Source organism: Micromys minutus, assembly GCF_963924665.1.
Source record: "Micromys minutus genome assembly, chromosome: 7".
Lineage (NCBI taxonomy): Eukaryota > Metazoa > Chordata > Mammalia > Rodentia > Muridae > Micromys > Micromys minutus.
Genome location: NC_137976.1, coordinates 58062869 through 58075178, shown reverse-complemented (window position 1 = coordinate 58075178; position 12310 = coordinate 58062869). Strand labels below are relative to the sequence as shown.

Here is a 12310-nt window from a genome sequence, read left to right as displayed (position 1 = left end):
TGACTGTCCTGACTTAATCAGAGCACATGACATCAGGTACCAAGACATCACACCGTATCCCATAAACTCATGGAATAACTATGTCAACCAAAAATAAGATAATAAAGTAAAAACTTTAAAAAACAAGATCATAGACAAAGGTCTTCTAGACAGTTTGAAACAGGTGAGTTCAGTAAGTGACAATTTAAAACGTTATTTGTTTATTGTGTGTGTATAAGGAGGGTGCCACGGTGTGCACGTGGAGGTCAGAGGACAGCTTAAAGGAGTCATTTCTTTCCTTCTACTCTGTGGGACCCGGGAATATAACTCAGGCCATCATGCTTGGTGACAAGTGCCTTTGGCTCACCGAGCTTTCTTGCCAGCCCACCAATAAGTGATAACTTATCATTTTTTTCACACCAGCATCTTCTAAATTTTACCTTGAAATATGCTTGAAGTTGATTACAAACAACTTGAAAGAGATATTGATTACCCCAGTGGGCAGCCCCTGTCCCTTTCCACGGCAACCCTTTAGTCCTAACCAACCTTGACAGCCTGCAGACATATTGTATCTAGTCTCAGATCTGCCTTAAACAGGATCCCAGGTTCAAGGTGTTCTTGGCAGTGATAGCATTATTTTTTGCTGTTTATCTGTTGATAACGGTTTAGCCTCTCCTGACCTTGGTTACAAAGGAAGGAATCAGCCTGGATACCTTCTGGTACCTCCTTCCTTTCCTTAATGCTCTTTGAGCCTTTGTACCATGTGGTCCCTGGCTTGACACAATCCCCTTCATTCACCCACCTACTCTCACCTTCTCACCTAGGCCCCCATCACATTAACCGCAGTCTCCTGCCTTTCTTGGAGTTCCAACACCATTGTTTGTAGCCCATGCTCTCTTATAGTTTAGAAAGAAGCTGGGACTCTCCACCTCAGAGCTTCACATAGATGACAGTTGAACGCAGGCCTCAGAGGCCCATGAGAAACGTACAGGCCATCCAGTTTTTCTGGTTTTGGCCAAGCCGTGCTCTCTCAGAAGACAGATGGAAGCTCTTAGTGGGCACTATGACGGCAGGCTGGGCCTGGGAGCTGGTCTCTAGGACTGGCTCTTTCTTATCTGGTACCTTATGTGGAGAAGCCACAGTGAGGCACTCCAGGTAGACGCTGACACCACTGGGTCCCTGCTTCTCATAGCTCAAACCATGGGGCCGGGCAAAGTCGTATCTATGAGGAAGCTGGCATGCTGTATACTGTAAGACTTGACTTGCTCCTCTTCCTTTTGTAGACCATGGGGGACGTGAAGCTGTTTGCCTCATCACACGTGTCCAAAACCTCCCACGGTGTGGATTCCTCAAGGGTCAGCTCCGTGCCTCTCACTGAGGCCCCGGCTTTTATTCTGCCCCCTCGGAACCTCTGCATCAAAGAAGGAGCCACCGCCAAGTTCGAAGGGAGGGTAAGAAGCATGGTGGATGGGGAGGCAGGGAAGGCCAGGAGTGTCCCTCAAACCTTGTTTTCAGCAAGCCTGACATGGCAAAAAGCCTAGTCTCCCTTTGGACCGTCATATAAATTGAATGTATACCATCTTGCTGTTTCTTGGTTTATGGTGAACTTTGGTCTGTGTTGGTGGACTCAGTAATGGAAGGGACCATGCAAATTGACCATCCTAAGGTATTTTGCTGTTGGATATGTCCTGGATACATGGCCTGGTGTTTGAAGGAGTGCACTTTGTGCTCCAGAATCCGGGCTCCTGAAAAGTGAAATGATGTTTTTCAAACATTCCCACTGGATGGAATGTTTTATCAGCTGACCTCCTGATCCCACACAAAGCAATGGGACGACAGATAGGATCCTGACTTCATTTTGCCATCTTCTGCCAACAAATCTCGACCTCATGTCCATGTAGGGCCTCCATTTCTTCTTCTGAAAGTACGAACAACAATTCTCGCCTGCCTCTTGTTCGATAGGCAAAGATCAAGTCATAGAGGAAGATCCGTAAGACTGGCTGATGCTGTAACCTAGTAACCTTTTAGTAAGTTGTTAGGTATTAAATCAGCTTTACACAGAGGCAGCGTGGATATGAGGGAGGTTATGGGTACTGTTGGAGGTCAAGCACAGGGGTCCCATCCCTGGAAGCTTAAAAGTCTTGGTGTGAGCACTCAGTGAAGTATGAACTCCTGTGGCCCTGTGACCGAAGGTGTGAGCTCCTGGAAGCTGGTGAAGAAAGAGGTCCAGCAGATGTGTCTTGGGTGTTATTGGTCTTACCTGTGTGTAGGTGGCAGGTTTGGAGAGTATGTAGGAAAAGGCCAGAGCTGTATACAAGGCACTGGCCTCTCCAGGTAGGACCTTTGCTAATAGGTCTACTCCACTATCTGCATTTCCTTTATTTTCTCAAAAGCAGACCAAGGGGGCAATGTTGGGGATGTGTGTGGCCCTGCCAGCATGAGACTCTCCTCTGTTGCCCTCAATTTAGTCCACCTCCTCTCATCCCTACCCCAGGAAGAAACCCTTAGTGCTCAGACAGAGAAGTGTTGGTTCATGCCACAGCATTAGTAACCCTTGAAAACGTTCTAGCACATGAAAGAAGCCAGGCATACAGGGCAAAACCACATAATCTCACTTATATTGCATGTCCAGGATGGCATCTGTGATAACAGAAAGGAGATGTTTTGCCCAGCAGGTGGTGGAGAGAGAGATGGACATAGCTGCTGGGTGCTCAGTTTCTTCCCGAGATGGTGAAGATGTTCTGAAACTAGATAGTGACCATGGCTGTGCGCCTCTGCGAATGTTCTTATAAAATGCTGAACTATACACATTATAAAATTTAACAGCCATTTAAGACATGCCTTAGTCAGCAGAACACCCCACCCTCTTACCACACTGCTGCTGAGAGACAGCTCCTGGCTTGGCTCGGCTTCCTCATAACACAGTGAAGCCCCAGCCGCTACCATGGCCATCGTTACAAAAGAACCAGCCACATCTTTGAGCTAAGAGCCTTGGAACCTCCATGAAACACTCACCTAGTAGTTAGTGCACCTACTTTCTTTGTACCTTCCACAAAGTCAGGCTTTTGTTATCTGAGAAAAACAGAACCAGACAAAAACTTCTGGCTGCTTCTAGATCACAAGAGGCTGGGAAGAGCAGCTAATAAGACATTAAAGGTGTTTCATGAAGTTACACAGCTCTTCTCTGGCTGAATCGAAAATCACATAATACAAGTTCAATCATCAGTATCAGTATCATTTGGTACATTTACTAAGTTGTGTTAGCTACTGTAATAAAATCACTGAGTTAACTCAACCTTTAAAGGGTGCTTTATTTTGATTCATGGAAGCTTCTGGCCGTGAATCCCTGGCCTGTTGCTTTTGGGCCCCTGGAGGGTTAGCACGTCACAGAAGCATATATGATAGAAAAAGCTACCCACCCTCTGTGACCCAGAAACAAACAGGAGTCAGGGGCCCGCCAGCCCCTTCAAAGGCATATTCCCAATGACTTAATTTGCTTCCACCGAGGCTCTACACAATAAAGGGTAAACCACCTCCCAGGAGTGGCCACCCTAAGGACAAGTTTTCATCATGTGGGCCTCTTGGGGACAAGCCAAACTCAAATTATATTAGTGTTGACTGCAGAATTCTTAAAACAGCCTTGTCTTGAGAGTATTTGATTTGACATATGTTGACCAAATAGTTGACTCTGCATATTCCCTGTGGCTGTGTGTTTCTTATGAGTCAGTCCATGGGTCTGTCTTGCTGTTTGCCACCCCACCAGGATCAGCCCAGAACAGCTTTGTCAGGCTGCTGAGATATATCTAGAAGGCTGTTAGAGAGGGATATTCACATAGACCATGGCTTACTTGCAGCAAAGGCAGCTGTGGCAGAAAGTGCTCTATCAACACAAACACTCGGACACATTCACATCAGGGAAGGGCCACCTCTAATCACCCCAGGGTGAGGAAGCTGGCAGTGTTGATAACAAAGGTAAAGCTGAGCCAGGGATGCCCTGCCTTGGTAGCTCCACAGAAATAAGAAGTAAGATGATAGTGTTGGAGTCCCATGGCTTTGGGAGTTGCTCTTAGGAAAAACTGAACTCAAAATGCAGGCTCTCACTTGCTTGGCCAGAGATACCAGCTGCCCCCTCAAGGCTACCTTTGGACCTCTGGACCCTGCCTGCAGTGCCCTCCTCGAGTTGGGCACATAGCCTGTTCCAGGCTTCTGTATCTGTGTCTGCCTCATAGCCACTGTAGGACAACAGCTTTGAGAACTGGGCTCTCACAGGAGCTCAGTGGTGCCTTTGTGAGACTGTGCTTCACCATTCAGTTCTGCCGGGCAGTTCCTGATGGCCTCTTCCTTGCTGATGCCCAAGAACTCCCGCTGGCTTCCCCCCTCTCTCTTGAGAGTCGCAATAATAAACTAAGCCTCCAGCTTCTGGAGACATCAGGAATTGTGCCCTCATTAAAATTCATTGGATGTCACCAATGTGAACAAGTCATGAAAGCTATTTATTTACTCACCACCTCCAGATTAGCAGTTGGTTAAAACTTGGGCTTCTTGCTTTTTATTCCTGAAAGCTAAAGCCAACTGCCTACTCACTTCCACTTCCCTCCTGTGCCCACTTTTAAGCAAAAACCTAAATGAACCTTACCTCTAATAATACATGTCTTCCTATCAGCTAGGACGTGGGTGACTTTAGAGTGGTACCCCAATTGTACTCTTTTGTTCAGGTCTCTCTGGGGCACTTCAGACTTGAACCTTTCTCCACATGGGATTCGATCTGTTGCATCTTTTTTTTTTTTTTTTTAAGTACCTTTCCACTCTGTAACAGATACTTTGAGCATTAAACATATAACCTGTACCCATTTCCTTAGCTGGCTCTTTCAATATCTGAAATAACTCCAGAGGCCTTCTTTGCAGTTCAGGGTGGCCCAGTGACACTTCTGTGCTAAAGTCATCTAGAGAATGTCACAGAAAACTATCTTTTTCATGATTAAAAGTAAAAGAAGAAAGAGGACATCTTGGATGCTCTCATTTTCTTCCTTATCCTTTCCTGGGATTCCTTGTGACCACAGCCAACCTCCACTTGTTGGACCAACTGAAGCACCTCTGTTCTCTGGCCCATGTAGAGAACTGTCGCATTGGTAGCCTACCTCCCTACTACAGGGTCCAGTGCGAAAAGAGCAATGCTGGGAAAATCCTAAATTCAGTGCAGAATTCCTCCCCTTTGCCCACAGACTTACCATTATCAACAAACAAACAGAACCTTCACACCAGACCCTCTGTCCTACAGACCCAAGGGGTCAATGCTTTAATGTTCCCTGAGAAGTGTAGCCTGAAGGTTTCACTCAAGCCCCAGGGCTCACTGAGGTAGGCCTCCTATAAAGTGCTGTCCTGTATCAAGCCAGATACTGTTCCAGCTGTGGAGAGGCAGGGAACACAAGACAACCCAATAATGGCTTCCGTTTGTGCTTTAACCAATGGCAGTATCTTTTTCTCAAAGTCTTTTCCCATTTTCCGTCCAACAGAGGAGTAGCCTCTGTATTCAATGACACGAGGAACTTAAGGTCATGCCTGGCCTTCACTGGTCCCCAGGACCCCTAGTGTGGTTTAGAAAGGTGTGTACACACAAACAGCAGCTGTGTGTCACCAGACAGTTGCAGAATGTCTATTGACAGGTTTGCTACTGGGGCTGGGGATGAAGTGGAAAGAACAGAAATGGCGTTGCCATGCTGATGGGGTGCTCCACATGCACTCCTAGTCTTGTTACCCCCACCTGGGTGACACCAGAAGTGCTGTGTCAGAACTTTTGCACCTAGACCTTGTGTTTTGCACACCATCTGAGACCAGCCTTTCTTCTATAGGTTCAATCCGATGTCTTGAACTCAGTGGCTGTTCCTTGTTTGTCTTTGAGCCTTGGAAGTGACCAGTGTCTGCTGCATGATTGTGTGTGTGCTCAGTACATTCTTGCTTCATTGAGGACACCAGGGTGGGGCTGTCCTTGAGCTCCCAGCCATCTTCTGTCACAGTGCTTCTGAGCTCATTGGAAGCCCAACTCCCCCACTCCTTCCCATCCATGTCGTGGGGCTCTTGCTTTTTCCCAGGCTCTTCCTGGATCAAGATGCACTTCCTTTTCCTCCCTACTTTATTGGTTTAGATTCTACTTCCTTTTAGACCACTTTCCTGAAGTATTACTCTTAGGTATTTTATTGGAGTACTTGAGTCCTGTTTGTAGGATGTGGACCATTACTGAAAATCGCATAAGACCAGTTATAAATAATAACCATAGGAAAGACTTGACCACTCTGGTCTTCAAGATGTGTCATCCGGTAATCATCTCTGTGCCTGCGTTAAAGAACACGGTCACAGTGTTAAACTATTATTAATCGCACTTGTTGCCAGAACTGCAAACCTGAGTTCAGTCCCTCGGCTACACACGATGGACGGAAAGGATCTGGGGCGCACACTCCTGAGGCTCCCCCACAAATAAAATGAATACACGTAATGAAAATTCAAAGGCAACTCAATAGTTCTCTGCCTTACCTTTTACTTCTGCTCTTCAGAGGTAGTTTGGATATTCATCAGCAGTTTGGATATTCGGAAATGTTCTATGGGAATATGACATCTGCTTGCACATCCTTTGTGCACACTGGGTGTATATGCCTATCTGCTGCCTGCTGTCCTTGCTTAGTTCTGTTTCTTGTTCATTTTGCACACTGGCAGATGGGTGTATCTCACGGATGTGCATGAGCTTTCTCACCCTCGATTGCTTCTGAATTTCCCTAATACTAAAGCATCGGCTCCTGCACTCCATCCATTTTCATACTTGTTAGAGTTTTGCTTCCTTAATGTGAGTGAGTTCTTTGGGGTCTAGATTTGCACTGTTGGATAGAATCACCACTAGTCACATGTGGGTGTTTAATTTACAATAATGCTAATTAAATAAATTAATTGAATTAAATTAAAATGTTATTTCTCTGGCCCTACTAAGGAGAGACACATGCTAGGCCATACACATATTTTAAGTGCTCGGTGGCTGTGTGAGACTAATAGCTACCATGTCAAGCAGCACAGATTACTAAACATTTTTGCTCTCACAGAAATCCTATTGGACATGTGTGATCTAGGGTATTCTTATTAATTTAGCTCTTAGGTATTGGTGATTTGCACCTAAAAGGCATGTTAAACAACAACAACAACTGTTTTTTGCTGGAGTGATGGCTCAGCAGTTCAGAGCATTTGCAGCTTTTACAGAGGACTAGAATTTGACTCTCAGTGTTCGCATGGCTGCTTATGAACTGTCTTTAACTCCAGTTGCAGGGGATTCAAATCCTTCTGACTTCTGCCGGCACTCGTATGGTGCAACTGCACACACCCAGTCACAAACACATACACATATACATATACGTAAACTGAATAAGGATTTAAAAAAATAGATGTTGTATTCACAGTAGAAATGAAACTTTGGGTTCTTGAGATTTTATTTAAGGCATAAGATGTGTCCAAAGGTTAATGTCACCTTTTGAGGAAGAGCACATTCTCCTCTGTCGGTAGTAAGGAAGGCTAGCCTGGACTCAGCTGGAATGTGTCTCCTCCTAGATCCCTGCAAGTATCTGCTCCAGGTGGCTAGAAGACGTAGTCTACAATGCCAGATCCCTACAGCAAAAGAATGGGGCCGATAGAGTAGACATTGCATTAGTATTGGCTAAACAGACTTTGTAATTCCTTCTCATTCGTGTATGCGATGGAGATGAACTTAAACGAGTTCAAATATGGGTGATTTCAGAGCTGCACCAGGTACAGAAGAAAGGGGCGTTCATGGTTAGAAGATCCCCTCAGAGTTCCCTAAGGCTCCACCAGTGCTCCTATTAGAGCAGAGATAGGACGGAGACTCCATAGAAGACAGAGCTTCATATTTGAAGCTAGTGTTCTGGTGAAGAAGGAAAGATGGTTTTCTAGCAATTCACAAGTAGCTAGCTTACACACAGAATTATATCCGAGGGGTATTGCGGTAAATATAATGATTCTGTTGCTATCAGCCCCCGGTCTCACTCCTCGGGAGCCACTCCAGTGTGGAGGTGAGCACATAGACTCTGCCACACGGTTCACAAGCTGCCCTCTCCACGAGATTCCCTTCCCTGGCGATTCACTCCGCCTGCCCTGTTGCCTCTGTCCTCGGTGGATACGACTGCCCCGTTCATGTTTCTTTCCTCCACCGCCTGATATAAACATGACTCCAAGCTCATTAAACAGATTTATATGTCAAATTCTCAATTCACAAACCCTCTACACAATAAGCTTACAACCAATAGACAAAGATACAAACTGCCCTTCTATATGAGATTAAAAGACCCATAGAAACCCTTAGAAATAATAAGAACAACCTCATCAAGCTAGAGATATGCCAAGAGAAACATAAACATCTGCCTCCATCTTCGTTACTCCCGAAATATCCCTCCTCTCCTCCTCTTCCATTTTCCTAGCCCTTTTTCCACCTACCTCTCCACTGTCATGTATGACCTTAACATCAACCTATAGAGGGGTCTTTTTTTTCTTTGTAAAAATGTATTTGTGTGTGCATGGTCACTCTCTCTCTCCCCCTCTCCCTCTCCCTCTCCCTCTCCCTCTCTCCCCTCTCTCCCCCCTCCCTCTCTCCCCTTCCTTCCCCTTCCCCCTCCCCCTTCTCTCATGTGCGCATGCGTGTATGACTGAGGAAGACAGAAGATATTGGAGCTACTGAAGCTGGAGTCACAGAAACGGTTGTGAGCTGCCCAATGTGGGTGCTGAGAACTGAAAACTCTTTTCTTACCAAATAGGATGTAGCAACATTTCCACAGGGCACACCAGTCAGCAGGTGCTCTCTGCTCTAAATGTGCCTTTTCATGTTACTCTCATCTCTACAATTTGTAGCTTTCTCCAAACAACAAGGTGTCTGTTACCAATTGTGACTTTGCCATTCCCCTCTGCCTGTCTAAAGTCATAGTAGGGTAACAGAAGATGGGTAGGAACAGTCCTGAGATGGTTCTTCTCCATGCCCACCTTTTTGTAGTTGGCTTTTCACCTAGGCTTTATAGGCAGGCCATAAATGCCCAATAAGAGATTGAAAAATCCAAACAGGACTGGCAAGTGGGAGGCAGCATAAGTCAGAGAAATTCTTTCTCTTCGTAGTGGAAATTCTCTAAGTGCTGTCTGAATTTTTACATAGGAAGTGGACACCTGGAAGAGGAGAATAGTATGGTGGGTACTAGAGGCTGGGGAGACTAAGGAGGGAGGAGGGATGAGACAAGGTTAACTGGTGAATCTGAAAGTGCAGAAGTGATCTCTCTGTGAGCTGGAGAGGTGGCTCAGTAGTTAAGAGCACTGGCTGTTCTTCCAGAGGTCCTGAGTTCAATTCCCAGTAACAAGATGGTGGCTCACAACCATCTATAATGTTATGTGATGCCCTCTTCTGTCACACAGGTGTACATGCAGATAGAGCACTCATATGCATACAATGAATATATAAATTTAAAAAATCCATATCTCTTAAACTGAAATATGTTCAATCTATGTAAACGAGAATCAATATATGCATGTATTGAAACATTATATGGAACCACATTAATGCATACAATTCTTATAAATTGATGCATTTGTTAAGATACATTTATAAGGAAATAGAGCAAGTGCCTTAGTTTCTTTTCCTGTTGGCATGATAAAAACACTCTCAGAAAAGCAAATTAAGAGAGAGAGGGTTTATCCTGGCTCTCGGTACACGTATTTAGTCCAACATGGCCAGGAAGTCATGGCAGCAGGAAGTCAAAGCAGCTGGTCCCAAACAATCCTGAGTGTTATATCCACAGTCAGAGAGCAGAAGGCAATGAATGCATGGTGCTGCTCAGGTCTGTTCTTCATAAATATAACTCAGAACCGCAGCCAGAGAATGGTGTCTGCACAGACAATGGGCAGATCTTTCACATCAGTTAACACAACCAAGTGACTCCCTATAGTTGCTCCAGAAGTCTGCCTCTCAGATGCTTTCAGATTCCATTAGCCAATGACAGTCATCACACGCAGAGAATAATAGTGTTGATCGTGAAGTTAATGATAGGAACAGAAAGATGCTTCTGAAGGCTGTGTTTGGGAAGTGATACTTTGAGGGGAAAGATTCAGAGGGGAAGCATCTTCCTGTCAATGTATAACCTTCAGTGTTTGCCTTTTACTTTTTATATGTTCTTATTGCTGGAGTCTCTGTTCACAGTAGATAGAAATTATGCCTGTGAATTTCTAAAGCATAATAAAATGCTTGTAAAAATATTTGTACCAGCAATCTGAGTTCAGTGTCCAGATCCTGTCAGATAAATGATCAAAGACAAATCCACAGTTTACACTGAAAATATCACAGACAGCATCTGGATACAGAAGAACATGTACCTGCAACAAAATGCGTTGTACAACCCTGCTGACAACCGGACAGAAATTTCAATACCTTTCAAGTCCTGTCTACCTGAAAAGTAGCAAAATAACACTCTCAAAAGCCCAGCTCGGGAACAGTGAGGAGGCAAGAAGCTTCCTTTGCTGGAAGCATTGAGGATTACCTCAGCCTCCGGGGACTCAGACTGGAAGAATGTTATAGGAGCAATAAAACCATTGATCCATTTAGCCAAGAATTCTGTTTTGACACTGTAACTTAACTCTTAACAGAGAAGCGGGGAAAATAGCCAAAATCGAGATGCTTAGAACACTATTTATAATAGCAAAAGTGGAACCAGCCTGTACCCAGAGAGATCGTTAAACAAATGCATCAGTACGGCAGCTGTTACAGAATATATCACCTGCCGGGCATTTGGGGGGAGCTACGCCCATAAATGGAAATGTGTGAGAATATCGAAAAAGTGGAAAGAAAGTAAAATCCAGGATGCGGTTGCATAGACCAACTGCAATCTCACCAAAGTGCCAATGTCCTTATTACATGCAATTATGAGAGGCTTTGGAGCCTTGTAAGTAGGATTTGCTGTTGTTGGATTCTTTCTAAACGGCGTGTTCTTAAAATTGCTTAGTAACAGCTTACCTATCAGAGAAAATATTCCCAGGAGATGAAAATGGTCTCAGTTGCTATACTGCATACAGGTGGCTACAGTGTCAGTCTGGAGACCTGTGCTAGTCAGTGCTCCTCTACTAGTGCCCAGTTCATGTGACTCATTTCTTAGGACTCTCTCTGTCCAGACACTTGATCACGTGTAACATTCTTTCAACTTCACAGTTAACTACCAAGATACTATGTTGGTAAAAGGCAAAAACAAAAACACATGAGTTGAATTTCCAAAGGGAAAAAAAACCAAACATGGCTGCCACCCTCTATGTTTAGTTTTGGTAATAACGGGTCTTTTATCCTCTGTGAAGCCTTTCCCAGATCTGTTGTCCCTGGGCACCCTCTTCCTTGTCATGTTTGAGGCAATTTGGAATATAATTATGTTATCACCATTCTGAGCTATAGGAAGAAGGCTTGTCTAGGGCTCTGCCTGCCATGGAGCTGTTTTGGAGAAATATTGGAGAAATGTTTTGGAAAAATAATTGCCCCTCTTAGATCTGAGATTCCTTTTTTAATAGTCATAGTTCACCTGACCCTAAGGCCCTGGAAGAGTTGAAATTCTATGGTGTATTTTATAGTGTGTGATATTTCACATGTCTGCCTTTTACATCATCGTTGTCATTCAGATTTGAGCTCCCTATATAGCTCTAGCTGGTTTAGAACTTTCTATGTAGTCCAGACTTGCCTCAAAGTTCCCATCCTCCTGCCTCAGTGCTGGATTTCCAGGTTTGTGTACCATACCCAGTCTTTCAGTGTCTCCTTTTTAGGGGAAGGGATGCAGCTTAGAGATAGAGTATTCTCTTAGCACTCACAGAGCCTTGGGCTGGCTTCCAGTATCATAAACAAACATGTTTGTCTCATTTTTGAAAATCTGCTCCACTCTTAGCTCCTGGTTGTTGCCCAGCAGAGAGAAATCATTGTGTGGGCTACAGGCTTTCTAAATGTCAGTCTCTGCCTCATTAATGCCCTACATTTATTGTAGGTAGGTTTTGAGTGTTTCGGTCTGATTCACGCAACTCATGTTTACTGAGCATTTTCTCATGAGTCAGACAGTTTAGAAGCAGAAATACCTGATAACTGCAGGACTTCCATTTGTGAATATTTGCAGTCTTCACATGAGCTGGGGAAACTGGCCAAATAGTCTTGACATTTGTTTCCCTTTAGCATTTTATTATAGTATTTGGTCTGTTCGTATCTTGGTAATATAGATTATTCTGGTCAGCTCTCATTTCTACTAATATACCAGACATTTGTGTGGCACTGTATAGTATATAA

At 44.5% G+C, this 12310-nt stretch overlaps 1 protein-coding gene across 1 annotated transcript in view; it reads left to right on the top strand.

Annotated features, from left to right (window-relative positions):
• Positions 1 to 1265: 1265 nt before the first annotated feature.
• MYLK (myosin light chain kinase) overlaps positions 1266 to 12310 on the top strand; it is a gene marked incomplete at its 5' end in the record, with an annotated part of 169062 nt that continues 158017 nt past the window's right edge. Inside the window, one exon of the mRNA XM_080918785.1 lies at positions 1266 to 1430. Within this exon, the coding sequence (XP_080774911.1) occupies positions 1266 to 1430 (165 nt within the window). The remainder of the gene's footprint in view (positions 1431 to 12310) is intronic.